Here is an 18,858-nt window from a genome sequence, read left to right as displayed (position 1 = left end):
ACAGGCTTTGGTCTCATTTTCTTGTGAGGGATATTTCTGCCCACCCGGGAACCCCGGGCAAAGTTAAGTGTCCCTGCTGCTTCCTGGGGCTGCAGCCTTTCCTGCAGGGCAGCTCTTTCAGCAGCGAGGCTGCCTGCAGGTTCCCAGCCTCACACGGACCCACGCCCTGGCCCCAGGCCCCACGTGGACATTCGAGTCCTCGCTCCTGGCCCTTCGGGTCTACGCGAAACCTGGCAGCCCTCTGGGCCACCGCCGCATCGGGCCCTGAGTTTCCACACTTAGGTTTCACGTTGTTCCCTTGTTTTCTAGCAGCCGGACATTTCCATTTCTTGCATTCAAGTTCAGTTGTGCTATTTTCTTTGACATGTCCACGTGTTGGAGACAGAGGGTGGAGGAAGGGTGGAGAGAGTATTCAGATCAATTCATCTGTTCGATTGCTGGAACCAAAGCGAAAAATGAAAGGAACCAGTCCTTGTCTTTGAGAGACTCCAAGTATGGGAGTGAAAATAGACACATTTAAAAAAAAAATCAAAATATAATTAAATGTGTGCTGAAAGAAAGATAGAAAAAGAAACTTTTTCAGAATGTCCATTCCTTTAGACAAGAGGTCTCGCTGTTGTCCAGGCTGGTCTCGAACTCCTGAGCTCAAGTGGTCCTCCCGCCTCGACCTCCCAAAGTGCCAGGATTACAGGCATGAGCCACCAGGCCTGGCCTAAAATGTCCTTCTTAATTACATGAGGGGCCGAGCCTCTCTTCAAGTATTAGAATGTCCATCTTGATGGGGCCACGCGGCCCAGCTCTGGGCTCCTTGGACTGTCCGTTCTTTATCTGATCATATCTGATGAAAGCTGAATGACTTAGGTTTTGCCAAATCAATCTTACACAATCACTTTTGGGAAAGAGAGTAAAAACGAAACATCAGTGTACAACAAACTTCTGCTGCAACTAATGTACCTGCCATGCACTCAAGGGTGGATTCAAAAACTTTACTTTTTAGCCAGGCGTGGTGGCTCACGCCTGTAATCCTAGCACTCTGGGAGGCCGAGGCGGGAGGATCGTTTGAGCTCAGGAGTTAGAGACCAGCCTGAGCAAGAGCGGGACCCCGTCTCTACTAAAAATAGAAAGAAATTAGCTGAACAACTAAATGTAAATGCAGAAAAAATCAGCCAGGCATGGTGGCGCATGCCTGTAGTCCCAGCTACTCAAGAGGCTGAGGCAGGAGGATTGCTTGAGCCCAGGAGTTTGAGGTTGCTGTGAGCTCTGATGATACCACAGCACTCTACTCAGGGCAACAGTGTGAAACTCTGTCAAAAAAAAAAAAAAAAATTTACTTTCGAAAGAAATTACAAAAGATGATTTGGTCAGTTTTTGAGGCTAGCATCAGGGATTGCATATAAGCTGAATGTCTTGGCTCACTGAAATTCTCTATTTTTTGCTTCTAATTAATACTAACTAAGGGGGACAATACTCAGAAAAAATTAAAAGGCTGTCTTGGGCACGCTCACATTCAGCAAATAAAACACGAGACTCTCTTTTCTTGCCACGAGAACCGCTCCCCGCCCTTTGCTCCAACACAAGACAATAAAACAAAGGGCAGCAGCCGCTCTGGGCGCTGGTCCCGCTGCTCGCTCGTTGCTCTCTGGCTCTTCCCCGCCAGCCTCTTGAGTTAGCTGCTCCCCCAGAGCCATGCCTGGGCCGCCTCCCCCCACTGCGCCTGCCTCCCTCATCCACTCGCAGCCACAGCCACTGTCCCCACGCTGGTGACCCAGCTCTGACTCCCGGCTGCCCACGTTTTCATTCCCCTGCTGGGCAGCGCCCCCCTGTGGTCACCCTGGGACGTCCCCCTCCCTTCCTGGGCTGGAACCCACTGTGCCACCTCTACTTGGTCTCTGCCACTTCTCTCATCTGTTCCTCTCTCCTTCGGGGCCACCGTCCAGGGCAGGTCCTCAGAGCTGAGGCGCTCACAGCAGCCTGTGAACTGGTCTCGCCAGCCCACGCCAGCCCACGCTCTGTGTCCCGAGTCACCCAAACCCCGGTCACAGCGGGCCCCTCCCAGACGGTAAAACCTTCAAAGGCTCCGCACTGCCCACACGGTAAGACTCGCACGCACAGCCCTGCCTAGTGCTGGGGCCGGCAAACTTTCTCTGTAAAGAGCCAGACGGTAACTATTTTATGTCCCTGTCACACGTGCTCGACTCTGCCGTGGGAGCACGGAGCAGCCCTCGGCAACAGGTACACGGAGGAGCACGCCTGTGTCCCAGGAAAGCGTTTTCATGGACATGGACATTTACATTTCCTTCAATTTTCACGTGTCACAAACAAATCAAAAACACTTTCAATTTTTTCAACCATTTAGAAATGTAAAAACCGTCTCTGTGAGCTGGATAAAACCCGCCCTACACAAGTGAGGTCGGTGGGGCGGTGAGGCTGCCGGCACAGCTCACAGAAACACCCCCCCAGAGGACTGAGAACGCCGTGCTCACTTCTCTGTGCCACCCTGAGTAGAACCCGTCCCTGGCCCGCGGTGGCCACCCCGCCCCATGACTCCCCGCCCCTGAGTGGACCCTGGTCTCCTCGGGCCAAGCCACTGCCCCAAAATCCAGACCTGGCTCTGGGCGGGTGGGGCTGGGGGTGCGGAGGAAACCCAGGACAAGAAGACAGCGGCTCTGTCCCCAGGCCCCTCACTGCCAGGTGGCCGGGCTCCCGCCTTGTGAAGGCGTGAACGAGTTGAGGGGGGTGGAGGAGAGGACAAGGTTGTCGGAGGGGTGGGGGCCCCCAGCTGGCAGACCATGAGCTCGTCCAAGGGGGAACAATGGCTGACTCCTCTCCATACGCCCGGGGCCCAGAGCTCCGTGGGCCCTTAGAGCACGTTCACCAGACTCGTCTGCGAGAAGCGCTGGGCCCGCTTCCCTCTGGCTGCGGGTTAGGCTGGGCAAGGACAAGGACGGAGAAGGGATCATAGTGGGTCCCGGTGACCAAGAGGGGACCCTGGACAGAGAGGGAAAAGCAGCAGAGGGACAGGGGGGCAGAAACAGACCCTCAAACCCCGGCCAGGCTGGCCCCGCGCCGGCTGCAGGGCAGTGGCGCCAGGCACGAGCGAGCAAACACTCGGCCGCGTGCCCGTCTTGGGGAGCTCCTGGGGGCAGACCCCGGAATCACGCAGGCCGGATTTGGAAAGCTCAGAAACACTCTGCATTCCCCATGCGGTCCACAGCCTGGCGACTCTGGGTCCTGCTTCCGACTCCTCCAGCGCGTCCGAGAAGGGCTGGGAACTGTACCTTCCTGCAGCCTCCCGTCGGCCGCCGCGGCTCCCCCTGCAAAGATGGTTTTGACGTAAATCCCAATGGGACCATAAATGCTGTCCTTTCCCCCAACGATGCTGAAGCCCAGGCCCTGGGGGAAGAAGAGAAGGGCGGGTTTAGGACTGCGCCGTGCTGGCCGCCGGGCCATTTCCTGAGGCTGCCTCAGCCTGACACAGGGACCAGGAGGAAGGGAAGGTGCCCGTGTCACAGACCTCAGGGCTTGACAGGGGAACCACAAGGGCAGCACCGTGAGCCTGCTGGGCGGGCAGCGTCCGGAGCTTCCGCAGGGTCTGACGTCCCGCACAGGGGAGTCGGGACGGAGACCGGTGCCCTAGCGCTGCCCCCAGTGGGCGACTCCAGACTAATCCCTTCCTGCCTGCAAGCCGGGGTGTGTGGGGCCCACCCTGCAGAGCTCACAGGCAGCAGTCGGACCCTCCCTCACACCACACGCCAAATTATGTTAGACAGGTTGAAGAAATCAATCCTTCCTTATTCCAGCACCTGCCTTGCTTGGGCTGGTCTGAGAACATTTATGGAAAGTGCCTGTGTCTGTCCCACTTATTTCCATGTGCGTGTCAATCCCACTCATGAGGCAGCGTGCTTTGCAGGCAGTGCAAAGAAACATCTGAGATGCCCCGTTATCATTGATGCTTTTTTTTTTTTTTTTTTGAGACAGGGTCTTGCTCTGTTGCCCAGGCTGGAGTATGGTGGCAAAATCATAGCTCACTGCAGCCTCAAACTGGGCTCAAGCGATCCTCCTGCCTCAGCCTCCAGAGTAGCTAGAACTACAGGCATGCATCACCCCTGGCTAATCTTTCTCTAAATTTTTTGTAGAGACGGGAGGTTCACCATGTCAGCCAGGCTGGCCTCAAACTCCTGGCCTCAAGTTATCCTCCCACCTTGGCCTCCCACAGTGCTAGGATTGAGACCTGGCCTCCACCCACACTTTTGTTTCTGCCTTTGATGCTTCTCGGTTGTGGAGCAGAGGGCAGCGAGATGCTCTCCCACCCGAGGGAGCTCGAGTGAGTTCCGCCTCTTCCGAGGGTTCCAACCGACAGCAAAGCATCATGGACCATCCAATTAGCCACACGTAGCAGGAAGTGTATATTTTTGAAAATTTATATCTGGGTTCATGCTTTATTATGCCAACATCTGAATGGTGGAGGTAAAATCAGGATCCAGAAGTCTATGTAAACAATTTGGATTTATGTATCAGGTACAGTTTAGTCCTGGAAAATGTCATGCCAGGAGTAAATCAGGAAACAACTCTGAAGGTATTGAGGCAGTTGGTGGGGCATGGTCTCCCCTCCAAGAAAATGATCACGTTGTCGAATTAGAGAAATGTGTGCTTCTTGAACTCAGCTGGTTCTGAGTTTAAAAGGACGAGACTCTTTTGTGTTCGCCCCTCTGACGCCCCAGCGCCCCGAGCAGCCCTACCCCACCGTCCCGGGACACGCAGCCCAGAGTCGGGCGCTGCTCCAGGGTTTCTCGCCGGCAGCTTCCTCACCTTCGCCTGCCCCTTCATGAGCACGATGTTGGAGATGACCGAGGCCTGGAGGCCCCCGGACGGCTGCACGAGCTGCGCGGTGCTCAGCGACCGTGTGGGTCTTGCGGTGCCCTGCGAGGAGGATGAGCCGCGTGAGGTCGGGGAAGGCCCACCAAGGAGAGGACACAGATCCCCGCCCCAGGGCCCCCCGGCGTAAGGACAAGGACAGGAACTGGCCAATGGGCTGTGGCAGGTCCTGGTGGGAGGGCCTTGCTTGGCTCTAGGAGCCAACTTTGCTGAGCCCCCTGTCCCTGCAGCCACAGCCAGAGGCTCTCCAGGGCTGAGAAGGAGGTAGGTGCGGGATGACGTCACAGACCACGCTGTCCCCAAGGTGCGTCCCCATAACCAAGGTCTCAAGCAGAAGTTGCGAAGCCAACTGCCAAGAATGCCCCCTCAGACTGCGTCCAACTCAAGACACGCTTGCTGAGAGCCCCTTGTGCCAGGCGTGGGGCGGGGGGCCGGGGGGCAGGAGCCCAAAGACCAGACAACCCAGACGGTGACTTCTGGCTGGGCAGGCAGGTGATTCACCACTTGCATGTGAGGAGCCACGTGGGCCGCGTGGGCGGAGGGTCCCTGTGCAGGCAGCTGCCCTGCTGAGGCACGACACAGCCTGGTGGTCAGAGCTTGGACGCTGGGGCCCGGCTGCCTGGGTCCTCCTGGCTCTATCCATTATCAGCTGGTGATGCTGGGAGGTGACTTAGCCCTCTGTGCCTCAGTTTCCTCAACTGTAAAATCATGGTACTCAGAGATCTACCAGTTCAAATCCTGGTCCCTCAGGTTTTAAGACGTACGAACTCAGCTACTTACCCTGCCAAGCCTCCGTGTCCTACGGTAAAATGAGGCTGACAGTACATTTATTTCTAAGCTTGTTTTAAGAATTAGAGACAATGTTGGTAAAACAAGCCCCTGTATCACAGGGGTTAAAAGCGCAGGCTTTGGAGTCATCCAGGTCTGACTTCGAGTCCCAGACCTGTTTCCTTACTCCATTCCTTCACTTGCCCAGGCCCCAGCTCCTCCTTCAACCCCCGGGGGTCCCGTGCAGAGGAAAGGCAGGTTCCACAGGAAGCCACAGTTCACGTGTTCACCTGGGGGCGTCTGCCGCACGTCGGCTCCCAGGGGCGGAGACGAGGCAGCAGTTGCAAGTGCCTGGCGCAAGGGGGCGCTCAACAGACGCCACCCCAAGGTGGTCCTGTCCCCAGAGAGGCCCCGTGCCCCGCGGTCGCGTGGACACGGCCTCCTAGGCAGACCCCTCGGGCACGGCTCACAGCGGACCCGCCTTGTCCCCCCTCCCCGGGCTCCCCCCACTCTCACCGCAGTCCTCCCCGCCGGGTAGTCCAGCTGCTGCGACAGGGACTTCCTGTCACTGCAGAGCGAGTACGGCGGCCTGTCTGCGGGAGCCGCGCACTTCTTGGTCACTGGAAAATCCGTTTCTCCTGCGCAGTAGGGATTCACGCCTAGACCAGGGGGGAAAACGGCAAAAGTCACCGGTGCTCTGGAAACGCAGAGCCCAGTGAGAACACCGGCCCGCACACCCGCCCCGCACACCGGCCCGCACACCGGCCCCGCACACCCGCCCCGCACACCGGCCCGCACACCGGCCCCGCACACCGGCCCCGCACACCCGCCCCGCACACCGGCCCCGCACACCGGCCCGCACACCGGCAGCCCCCCGCCAGCCAGGGCCGGTGTGGACGCGGACAGCTCGGCTCGCGGTGGGGACAGGGCACCGCGGGCACCGTCTCCACGCGGCTTCTGTGCCGCAGCACAGGCAGAAAACAAATACATGGAAAGTAACCATAGAAATAAAAAGTGTAACAAGCGCTGAGTAAAAGTACCTATTACCTACATCCCTAATGTCAGTGACTTGAGCTCTCCTTAAAAAGATTTTCTTTCAAGGAGGTAAGTGCGTATCATTTGCAAGAGATAAATAAAATAAACAAAAAAGGTAAAATAAAAGGATGGGTAGGAACTGATTATAAATCAGTGATGCTAGAATCATTCTCTAGTCATGTAGAAAAAAAAAATCTATCTAGATTCTCACTTCCTATCAAATACCAAATAACAGATATACCAAGTTTGGGGAACAAAAAAAAAAAAATCATTTACAAATTAGAAGAAAAATATAGCCACATGCTTAATAGTTCTCTGATGGTGGAATAAACTTTCACAAAGAAAAGGTCAATACATTTGATTATATAAGGATTAAAAAGCCTTCATGTAAAAACCAAATTAAAAACAACAAATTGGAGAAAGTATTTTCAACAAATGTGATAGTCAAATATTAATTTAACCAAGAGGCTTTTTATAAATTAATAAGTCAATGGCTGTCCCAATAGAAAAGTGGACAAACTCTCCAAAAACAAAATAAATAACTGAAGGAACATTAAATTTCACCTGCACAGGGAAGTTCTCTGTTCCGTGTATTTTATCAGTGTGTCAGGCAGGGTTAGGGCAGAAACAAGAGGTGCGCTCGGCTGGGACTCTTAGGAGTACTGAATAAAGGGGCCGTTTACAGAGGGTGGCCGGGCAGTCGGGGAACCTGATGTCACCCCGGGCCTGTGGGGAAGGGAGCCGGGAGAGCACTGGGACCGCGGCAGGCGGGCTGCCCTGACATGAGCTCTGGCCACAGACAATCCTCAGCGTGGAGGCAGCCAAGGAGGCAGTGGGAAGAAACCTCCCAGCCACTCTCTCCCCCACCAGTCTTTTGTTGATTCCTCTCATTGGCTGAGCCCAGCTGGAAACCAGAGGGCCAGAGAGCCTTGGGGACACTGTCTGCAGGGGCCGGCTTCCAGGGTATAAGCCAGGCTGGCTCGGGGACATGCGCCAGTGCAGCCACCCAAGGCCCTGGGACCGGAAGAATCCCCACTTGGCTTCATGCTCTGCCGTCACCATTTTGAAATGAGGTCTCACATTTCCACGGTACACTGAGCCCTGCAGATCGTACAGCTGGTCTTGGGTGTGAGGCCAGGCAGGAAGACGCAGGGAACGGGCAGGGGAAGAGGGAATACAGAAAAACATATGTAGCAATGTTTTAAGAAAAAATTATATTCAGGGGTGGGGTGGCTCACGCCTGTAATCCCCATACTTTGGGAGGCCAAGGTGGGAGGACTGCTTGAGCCCAGGAGTTCAAGATTGGACTGGGCAACATAGCGAGACTCCCTCTCTACAAAAAATTTAAAAATTAGCCAGGTGCAGTGATGCCTGTAGTCCTAGCTACTGGGGAGGCTGAGGTGGGAGGATCCCTTGAGCCCAGGAGTTGAGGCTGCTGTGAGCTGTGATTACACGACTGTACTCCAGCCTGGGCAACAGACAGAGACCCTGTCTTAAAAAAAAAAAATCATAATTCAATGTGGGCTATGATTGAAAAAGCAGGTATCCATATACATTGTTGAAGGAATATTCACTACTGAAATCTGGTGGTACGGATCAAAAGCCTTAAACTATACGCACCTTTTAACCCAAAACGCCATTTCTAGGAAATTATGCTAAAAGAAAATAAAGTAAAAATTTATAATAAAAAGAGCCCTTCAAAAATAGAAAATTATTAATTTAAGGAAGGTGGATCGTACAGCAGAATAATACGGGACTTAGGGACTTTAAGAGGCTTGCCTGGGGTCACGCAGATCGTTAGTTCGGGAAGCGGGTCCAGGCCAAGTCCCCGGGCTCCCGCATGTGACCTGCTAGCCCTGTGCCAGGCCACAGCCTGCCACGCTCCTGTGAGCCCAACACAGACTCAACCAAACCCCTCGCACAAGCTCAGCGCCTCGGTCGGGTTAGTGGAAAACCAGCAACAGTTTAGGGAGTCGGTTAACTAGATTATATAAATTCACACAATGAAATTCCGTGCATACACTCAAAATGGTGTTTACAAAATTTTCCAATGGCATGAGATAAAGTTTTATATATAATGTATCTCTATGTAAATAAATATATACATAGGGTATGTGTGAGTTTTCCACTGGCACACGTAGGCACAGAAGGGAAATCACTGGCAATGTGAACACAGATTATCCCTAACATTACCATTTGGTGGGATTTTAATTCCTTCACGCCTTTCTGCATTCTCTGCATTTTCCTGACTTTGTATTAGCCATATTCTATTTGCAACAACCAAGAACCATGAGATCCTTCGACCTCAGCCCCGGTCGTGTTAACAGACAGGTGAGAGAGGCCGGGAGAGAGAGGGGGCTGCCTAGGACCAAGGGGCATGTCAGACGGGGCGGAAGGAGAGCCCCTGTGTCTCAGCCCACAGGGCAGCCGACTGGGCCGCGCAGACCGCTGACGGCCAGGGGGGATGCGGCGCGCACGGCGGCCTTGGGGAGCCACCCTCTCACTCACACTCCCAACACTCAGGAGCACCTCGCTCTGTTCCTGAAAACGCCTGGGCGTGACACTCACTGGTTGAGTTGCTGCGTGTCCTCTGGTGGCAGGCCTTGGGAAACAGGAAGGTACTACTTGGCGCTTCCAGTTTTCCAGACTTTTCTCGGGAGGAAGTTGTGGAAGATTCCTGCAAGACAATTTCCACCTCTTACTCAGCAGGTTAGTTCGAACAGAAAAACACACTCGGCAAAACGGGATTTCGAGGCCAACCGTGGCAGCACTGGCTGGGCCTTCCCTGCCCCCTACTGAGCGACAGGCACCCCCAGGGCAAGGGTGGAGAATCGCCGCGTCCGCACAGGCACAGACGGGCATCCACTTCATAACAACGCTGAATGAACATACATGACACAGAAATTGGGTGGACCTGTCGGTTCTGTGTTAGGGAAGACAGCCGTGAACAAGGCGGACCAGGACGCTGACTTGGAGACACGGCGGTGAGCCAAGGAAGACGGACAACACGCACGCACAGAAATAACGGGGAATGACACGGTGCCGTGAGGAAGGAACCAGGGAGTGACATGAATGGGCCTGGGAGGTTTTAGAGAGAAGGATCAAGTAAGTGACATCGCTCTGGCACAGCCAGCGCACAGTAGGCACTTCCGAATGTCTGTTGGATGGATACGATATACGTGAATTTCTTAATATTGAACCATTCGTGCATTCTTGAGAGTTTTATGGTTTTGTTAATCATATTGCTGGTTTCTTTTTTTTCTTCCTTTTTTTTTTTTTTTTTTTTGAGACAGGGCCTCCCTCTGCCGCAGGGGCTCAGGTGCAGTGGTGGGATCATGGCTCACTGCAGCCTGGAACCCCTGAGCTGAAGCCGTCCTCCTGCCTCAGCCTCCTAAGTAGCTGAGACTACAGGCACCCAACGCTGCACCTGGCTAACTTTTTACTTTTTTATTTTTTTGTAGAGACAGGGGTCTCTGTTGCTCAGGCTGGTCTCGACTCCTGGCCTCAGGGGATGCTCCCTCCCTGGCCTCCCGAAGTGCTAAGATTACAGGTGTGAGCCACCGTGTCCAGCCTATATTGCTGACTTCTACATGCAAAGATTTAATTTAGAGCCTTTAAAATCCATATCCCTAAGTTAAATCTGCTGATGGTTCTCTTATTCTTTTTCTACCTTCCCACCTTGCCATAGTGTCTTTGCTGCTTTTTTATACTAATGATTTGGAAATGTCTTTTATAATATTGAGTCTATAAGCACTATATTAAACATACTTGAGCTCATTTCCCTATCTGAGTCAATTGTGAAACAGAAAACATGACTCTTCCTCACGTAAGCTCAGAATTTGAGACTTTTACTTTCCTTCCATTCCTCACCTGAGATTTTAGGGATAGAAGGCCCAGGAATGGAGGCTGAGAGGAGGAGGAGGGTACTAATTTTTACTTTTCTTTCTGGAGTCGTTTTGTATTGTTATTCTATTTCATAATTTATTAACCACAATGATCTCGACTGAATTCTTGAGTTATATTGACTGTGTTACTACTATAATCATGAAGAGTTTGGGGTGCGTGTTCTTTCTGGAAAGCTCTCTGAACATTTGCATGTCTGAGAATGTCTTTCTGTGGTTGTTGCATTGGAGTGATTGGCTGAGAACAGCATCTTTGGATACTGGTTACTCCGCCTGGAAACTCGAGAGCAGGGGTCCCCACCTTTCTGGCACCAGGGACCAGTTTCATGGAAGACAAGTTTCTCGCAGATGGTGGGGGAGGCGGTTGGGGGAGGCGGAGCTCAAGCAGTTCCCAACAGGCCATGGACTGGTACCGGGCCACCGCCTGCGGGTTGAGGACTGCAGCTCTAGATGGCTTCAGTGCTTTCTGGGGCTTAGTGTTCCAGGGCAGAATTGCTGGGGGCACCCGGCACTCTTGCAACCGACATGAATGCCGTGGTTAGAAGCCAGGCTGGGCAAACCTGGGTAATTCCCCGTGCCAAGCGTGGTGCATTTGCCAGTGGAGGGAGGATTTGCCTCTCACCAGTGCCCAGGAACCCACCTTCAGCTCCAGCTCCTGCCACTGTGAGCTGGGGGGTGCTGGGGGGCTCTGCTGGCATCTGCCCCCTCATCCCCCTGGCGTCTCTCTCCCGTGTGGTGAATGGCAGGCTAACGAGCCCCTCCCTCAGTCCGATCTCACCTGCACTATGTCATGCAGAAAGTTCTCCTGGGTTCCAGAATGTGTTGGCCCCTTCCCATGGGTTCCTGCTCTGACCTGCATTTCTCCCTATTTTATGTTCCCTTTGGATTTTGACAGACGTTTCTACCAAGTGGAGGAGTTAATCAAGGGTACTCTGTAGCCATCTGGAGCCGGAAGTCCACTCACAGTCTTTTTTCAAAAACCTGTATCCAGTTCTGAAACAAAGGGATCCTGCAAAAAACCCACATATTACATCCCTTTTATTTCTTGCAGAAGTCAATGTTAAAATCAGAGAACGCTGAAATCCAGGACTCCTGCGCACTCATGTTCACGGTGGGCAGCAGATGGCGCTACGCCAACCCGAGCGACATGATCTGACCAGAGGGAGAGCAGAGATCATGCGGAAGGTGATTTAGCTCAGCTGAATGCTTGAGCCTCTGTGTTTCCAGAACTTAGCATAATGACTAGTTCTTTGAACTCACTGCTTCATACAATATAATATTCAAAAGCTAGTTCTTAATTACAATAGCCTAGAGGTCACATCCTGATTCTAATTTCAAGACTTCCCTCTGGCGCTGTTTCCACTGCTCCATGCACGCCAGGGAGACTGTGCGAGTAAACAACAGAATGTGGTCTCGGGAACGTTTTTGGGTCCACTGAACATAGAGGACCCTGGAAACACAGCCAGTAGGTCTGCTTGTCCAAGGGCAAGCCTTATTTGCAAAGTGCCTTGAAACGTATGTCTTTCCCCAAATATCTAGTAAGAGAAAGCAAATAAGTTAATGAAGTACACACAGGACATGGAATACTAAGCACCTTTAGACATGTTTATAAAGAGTGTTTGTGGCATCAGCATGCCCATGTTAACATAGTAAGTAAAAAAAGATAATTATGTTATGAATAGAGTCTAACTGCAATCATGTAGAACATACATAGAAAAAAGGCTGAAAATAAACACACCAAAACAGTAACACTCACTGGACAAACGTTTGTCAGTCGCTTGCCCTGTCCTAGGCACATGCCAAGTACCGACGACGGCAGCGGGCAGGAAACACCAGGCCCTGCCCCCACGGATTAGCAAGACTGTGTAGCGTAATGGGACCACGGATACTTTTTCACACTTTTCTATATTTGCCGTATTTTCCACAATGAACCTTATTACATGTACAATCAGACCGAAAACACATGATTAAATTTACATCTGTTTCAATTATCACATCAGTAGACGTATGCTTATTGTTAAATTTCCTTCTTTTCATGTTCTTTATAAAGTCCTCAGCCCAAAACATGATTTTAGCAATTGCTTGGCCAGTGAAGCCGGCTGATGGCAGGAGAATCTTAGGAAGTGGGACCTCTTCTTCCCCCAGATTAGCCGGGAAAATGTAATGCCACATTGGAGGGAAGGCTTTCTCTGGGGGGGTTGAGCTGGCTGTAGAGGGCCTTATCCAAAAGAAGTTGAACCAACTGGACCCACTGCTTGGCCCCTCGGGTCTCCACATTGTAGCACTCAGCCTACTGGCGTGGTGCCTAGGGACAGCCATCCCAGCATCCCCACGCAGGGCAGCGGAGCCTCTTGTGCACGCACGAGGCTATGTGGATGAATCCTTCCTGGTCCTTCACGGGTCTGTACCTTCCAACCAAAACTGTCTCCGACACAGGTGACAGGTGGCTGTTCCCTTCCCCCCGCCAGGCAGCCAGTCTCCAAACTGGCTGCAGTGAGTTGCGTCTAACCAGGCTACTGTCGAGCTCCTGAGAAATTGTGTAAAATCGCTTCACCTGACCATGGCCATGGTGTGAGCTGCTCGCTAGATGGCTGCTCCAGGAGAAAATGGAAATGCACTATTGAGACCCCAGATGAATTAAGTAGCAATTTCCCATCAAACGTGTATGAAACCACATGGCTCCCAGAAGTTCCACAGAGACAATGCACACGTGTTCAGACCTTCAGTGTTCATCCACGTTCAGGGTCCACTTCACAATATTGCTCATTCTGTTTAATCCTTAAAAGCCCCAAGCTAAACGGTCTTCACCAGCCATGAGCAGTGGGACAGGGCAGGGAAGGAGTCACGAGAGCAGCAGCATGAAATCTGTCATGACTCCGAACTTGTCCCCTAATTTTGGGGGCTCAGTTTCCTCTTGTGTGAGCTGAGCGGGTGAACTCAACGGCATCTGCAGCCACTTTCAGCCCTTTCCTTTTGAATGTGACTGATGGTTTTGTGGGAAGGGCTGCAGGGCTATCGCCCTCTCCGAAATGCTCACATGTCCCTTGGCTCCCGGAAGCCTGGTCCCTCTGAGGCCTGCTGTGTCCTGGGTGGAGTGGCTTCTCATCAAAGGCGTCTCTGTAGGGGCCCCGAAAACATTTGTGCACTTTAACTCCCTCCCTACACAGAGAACAGAACTCCTCTGTTCCTGCTCCCAAGGTGGGGCTGCTCTTGACGCCGAGAATCTGTCACTGAGGTCAGGGACTGGCAAAGTCACGTCTAAACACATTTGCCCATTCTCCTCCAAGACCGAGGCTGGGCAGCAGTGCTGTGGGTGGGGTGCCCGTCATCACCTGGGCAGCCGTTTCTACGTCTCCCGGTCCCTGGGGTGACTGAGCGGGGAAAGGAGGCAACATCCAGACAGCTCTTTAAAGTGTTTTTTCCAAAGTTAGGGTCAGCCATGCAGCTGCCAGGGCTGAACAGCCCACTCCAAGAAATGGGAAAACCCCAAGATGGATTGCAACCGGGAACCAACCCACCATGCAGATGCAGAGTTTGGGACACCGCGTCCCACAGCAGGACGCGTCTGGCGCCCGAGCTGCCCCCCCCCCCCCCCAGGGCTCGGAAGGCTGCACTGCGCCCTGACGCACGCTCACTCTGCTGCAACCCGGCTGGCACCGCTGGCGTGACTGACAGAAGCTTGGTGCTGCTGGAGTTTGCTGACCACTCTCCTCTTCAGTATAAACCTTTCCGTTTTCTCTTTGAACTGAGAGGCCATAGAGGCTCCAGTCTAAGAGAACCACAAAGTATAATTCTTTGGTCCTCCTGATTGAGGCTTATTTCCTGTGGTCGAGTGGATCACGCAGCTCCAGGCTTTGATCTTTAAGTCATGAGGATAAACAAGGAGGCCTGGCAGATTGGTTCTGGGACGGCTACGTGGTCATGTGGGACGATGAGGCCACACACCTCCTGGCATGGGGGGGAAGGCTGGAACCCGGAGAGCTGGGAGGGCTCCGGCCCTCTCACTTCTCATCCCCTGCACGCTCACAGTCACCAAGCCCTACAACTCCGCCTTCTCAAACTTCCCCAACACATCCAGTCGTACTGCCTGCGCCACAGTTCGTGATATGTGTTTTAGACTGGACGATTACAATGCCCAGGGCTGCGGGCTCCAGTCCTGGGCCGTGGCCTGTTGGGAACCAGGCTGTGCATCACCGCCTGAGCTCCTCCTCCCTCCCCTGCCCTGCATCCGTGGAACAATTGTCTTCCATGAGACTTAGAGACTCACCAGAGGTGAGCGGTGGGTGGTGGGTGAGCGAGCGAAGCTTCATCTGTATTTACAGCCACTCCCCATCACTCACAGCACCGCCTGAGCTCGGCACCGCGCCCCCCACCCCCCAGTTTTTCCAATTCATGGAAAAATCGTCTTCCATGAAACCAGTCCCTGGTGCCAAAAAGGTTGGGGACCACTGTCCCAGAGAGTCTAGGAAAACTATTGTAAAACAGAATAATTCCAACAAAGGGTCTGCGACAAACCAGATATCCACATGCAACAGAGCACACCCTACACAGAAAGTAACTCAAATGGTTCTAGATCTACATGTAAGAGCTAAAACTACAAAACTCTTAGAGAAAATACAGGAGTAAATCATCATGACCTTGGGTTAGGGAAGGCCTTCTAGATAAGATATCAAAGCACAAATGACAAAAGAAAACATAGATAAATGAGTTTCATGGAAATGTAAAACTTTTGTGCTTCAAAGGACACCATCAAGAAAGTGAAAAAAAAATTTCAGGATCTGTAAAAATTTGGTAAAAAAAAAAAAAAGAAAAGAAAAGAAAAACACAAACTACAAAATTAGAGAAAACATTTACAAATCATATGTTGGACAAAGGGCTTGTATATCTAGAATATAAAAAGAACTGTTATTACTCAATGGTAAAAAGACAACCCAATATTTTAAAATAGACAAAGAATCTGCATAGACATTTTACCAAAGAAGATACTCAAGAAGCCTAGAACACATAACAAGGTACCCAACAGCATCAGCCGTCACGGAAATGCGGATGGAAACCGCAGGGAGCTACCGCTTCATAGGACCAGAGTGGCTACGATCGCGCCCACGTAGCACCCAGGAGGGTGTGAGCAATGGGACCCTCCTGCGCGGACGTGGAAATGTGGGACCATGCGGGGACTCTGGAGAACAGCTTGGTAGTTTTTCAAAAAGTCAGATACAGAGTTACCGTATGATCCAGCAATTCCACTTTTAAGCGTATACCCAAGAGAAATGAAAACACACAACTACACAAAAACCTGTATGAAAAAGTTCAAAGCAACATTGTTCATAATATCCAAACAGCAGCAGCAATCCGGGCACTCTTAACTGACGCATGGACGAATAAACGTGGTGTATCCGTACAGTGGGATACTGTTTGTCAGTCAAAAGGAATGAAGTACCGATACATGCTACGCACTGAACGAAAGAAGCCAGTCACACAAGACTACATGTTGTATGATTCTATTATATTAAAAGTCCAGAATAAGCAGATCTGTAGAGACGGAAAGTGGACCAGTGGATGACCAAGTGTGGGCAGCAGTGCGGGGCACGGGGAGTGACAGCTAATGGGCATGAGGTTTCCTTCTGGGGTGACAAAATGTCTTAAAATTAGACAGCGGCATGGTTGCACAACTGCATGCCTGTGCTAATATCATACTGCAGTGGCTGAATTGTATGGGACATGAGTTATATTTTAATAAAACTACTAAAAATGGAATATCCATTCATCCATGCCTAATTTCTCTGCCTCCAATCTTTTCCCCCTTAAATTCCTCTGCACTGGGCTGCCAGCATGATTTTATAAAAATGCAAATGCAACCCATGAGACTTCCTGATTAAATCGCTAATGAATCTGTCTCTGATGGACTGAAGACCAAATCCAAACTCCCCGGCAGGCCTCCCGGACTTCCGCCGCCTCCCGGACTGACCCAAACCTCCGTCACACCCAGTCTGGAGCAGCTCCTGCCAGTCGACCCTGGTGTGTTCGGCCCTGTCTACGCAGTTACGCATCCCTGCCTCCCCTCATCCTTCCAGAGTCGATTCCGGTACCCCAACCTTTGCAGTGATGTCCCCAGACAAAGTCACTGTCCCCCTCTGCCAGCCAGGCCCGAGGCAGGCTTCTGGTCTCGGTGGCGTCTGCCGCTGTGTTATTCTACTTCCCGACAGAACCGGCCTCCTGTGCTTCTCTTCTTGACCCTTTACATGTTTGTTTGTCCAAACACATTATAGAATTACGTTGTTTAGTTAAAAAAATTATTCCTGTTAATACTCTGGGGGAGCTCCCCTAAATTTAAAAACTTTTCTGGGGAATATTAAAATAACTGGCTCTTTTTCTCCAAAAACAGCATCTATATTTCTATTTACTTAATAGAAATGGCCCTCAGTGGAGTTTTCGGTCGTATTAGGTCCAGTGGGATTTTGAAAGCAGTGAGTGAAATCACGTGTGCAGTGACCAGCGAGAACCCTGGGAATCCCACCCATCCACACGCCGCGCCACGCTGCCTCCCAGATATTCCTCACTTCTGTCACTTCTTTTCGTATCCTAGAAATTCATTATAGACAATACTTGGACAAAATACACAAAGACACTTGTACAAACATGTTCAGCATCACGTTGTTTGTAACAGAAAACACAGAGGGGAGGCGTCCAACGATGGGGAGTGACGAAGGTGTATGACAGGAGACTTCTGTGTCTGGTAGTTCCTTTGACCCTTGTGTTAAAACCAAGTAGGCCGGGTGCAGTGGCTCTCTCCTGTCATCCCAGCACTTTGGGAGGCCAAAGTGGGAGGATCGCTTGAGGCCAGGAGTTTGAGACCAGCCTGGGCAACATAATGAGACCCCCATCTCTACAAAAAATTTTTAAAAATTAGCTGGGCATGGGGGAGTGTACTTGTAGTCCCAGCTACTTGGGAGGCAGAGGCAGGAGGATCTCTTGAGCCCAGGAGTTTGAGGCTATAATGAGCAGTGTGAGCTATGATCACACCACTGAACTCCAGCCTGGGCAATAGAGCACGATCCTGTCTCAAAAAAAAAAAAAAAAAAAAAAAAAAAAAAAAAAACACACCACCAAGTAAAAGTGTTGGATGGGATGAAAATGTATCTGTGAAATAGCAAATGAGTAAGGAATACCCAGAGGCCAAATAGTACATAAAAGCTGTACCACAACTTTCCTGAGAAATAAGCAGCCCCCGGAAGCCAGCTGTTGCTCTGAGATAATTTGATGAACTGGCTGAATTTGAACCTCGTCTTTCATAGCCTTATGGGATGTAGGAAGCAGACTAGAAATTCCAGTTCCTTCCTGACATGAGGAGTTTAATAAGACACTTCTCTTGCATGAAGAGGGAGCCTCAAAAGATTCTATGTTCATTTTAAGTGTGAACTGGAAATAAATCCATCCCACTCCTCAGGAAATGCAGGAAAACTATCAGTCTGGAAAAGGCCCCGGATAGAAAAGGGAAAATTCCCCCCCACCCCCCCAAGAAATGATAATTACTAGCTGGCCCTCGCAAGAGTTGGCAGCCCTAATCCACAGCACATGGATGTTTGCAAAAACCTCTAGACCAGAATTTAGTTTAAAACGATTTTAGGGTGGTGGTGCCCGACCACCTGGCAGAAATCAATGTGAACCTTCTCTGGGAAAACCAGCTTTGACTCAGGTCACAAAGATCCCACAGAGTTATAAGACATATAAACTCTTAGGACAAAAAGTCAAAACCAAACATAAAACACACACTGAAACAGGGCACCATGAGAGAACCACAAGGAGCAACGCACACCAGAATCAGACCTTCAAAGACGTCCAGCTGTGGAGTGAGCAGACACAGGACACAAAATAAATATATTAAATAGCTTTAAAAAAAAAAAATAGAAGTAGGCCAGGCGCAGTGGCTCATACCTGTAATCCTGGCACTGTGGGAGGCTGAGGAGGGAGGATCGCTTGAGCTCAGGAGTCCGAGACCAGACCGAGCAAGAGCAAAACCCTGTCTCCACTAAAAAAATAAAAATAAAAATAAAAAATCTGAAAAAATAGGTGATTGAAAACTTTAAGGAGAGAGAAAATACAAAAGTTTCCCAGCAGACTTGAAAAAGAACCAAGAAATTTAAAAAACAAAAGTAAATAGATGGATGAAGAGTGTTTTAGATATCACTGAAGAGAGGATGAGAGAATTGGAATATATATCTGAAAAAAATACTCAGATGGCAACATAAAGAGAAGAAAATATGAAAGACAGGTTAAGAAA

The 18,858-nt window shown here is 51.0% G+C and overlaps 1 protein-coding gene across 2 annotated transcripts in view; it reads right to left on the bottom strand.

Moving 5' to 3' along the window:
- IL16 (interleukin 16) overlaps positions 1-18,858 on the bottom strand; it is a 62,533-nt gene that overhangs the window by 29,688 nt on the left and 13,987 nt on the right. For both annotated transcript variants that reach the window (XM_069466541.1, XM_069466542.1), the window contains exons 2-5: positions 9,247-9,355; positions 6,160-6,302; positions 4,810-4,920; positions 3,279-3,393 (exon numbers count right to left, since the gene is read on the bottom strand). In XM_069466541.1, coding sequence (XP_069322642.1) covers positions 3,279-3,393; positions 4,810-4,920; positions 6,160-6,302; positions 9,247-9,355 — 478 coding nt within the window. The remainder of the gene's footprint in view (positions 1-3,278; positions 3,394-4,809; positions 4,921-6,159; positions 6,303-9,246; positions 9,356-18,858) is intronic.

This window comes from Eulemur rufifrons, chromosome 3, assembly GCF_041146395.1.
Source record: "Eulemur rufifrons isolate Redbay chromosome 3, OSU_ERuf_1, whole genome shotgun sequence".
Lineage (NCBI taxonomy): Eukaryota > Metazoa > Chordata > Mammalia > Primates > Lemuridae > Eulemur > Eulemur rufifrons.
Note: the sequence above shows the minus strand (reverse complement) of the source record. Positions and strands in the feature narration are given on the sequence as shown.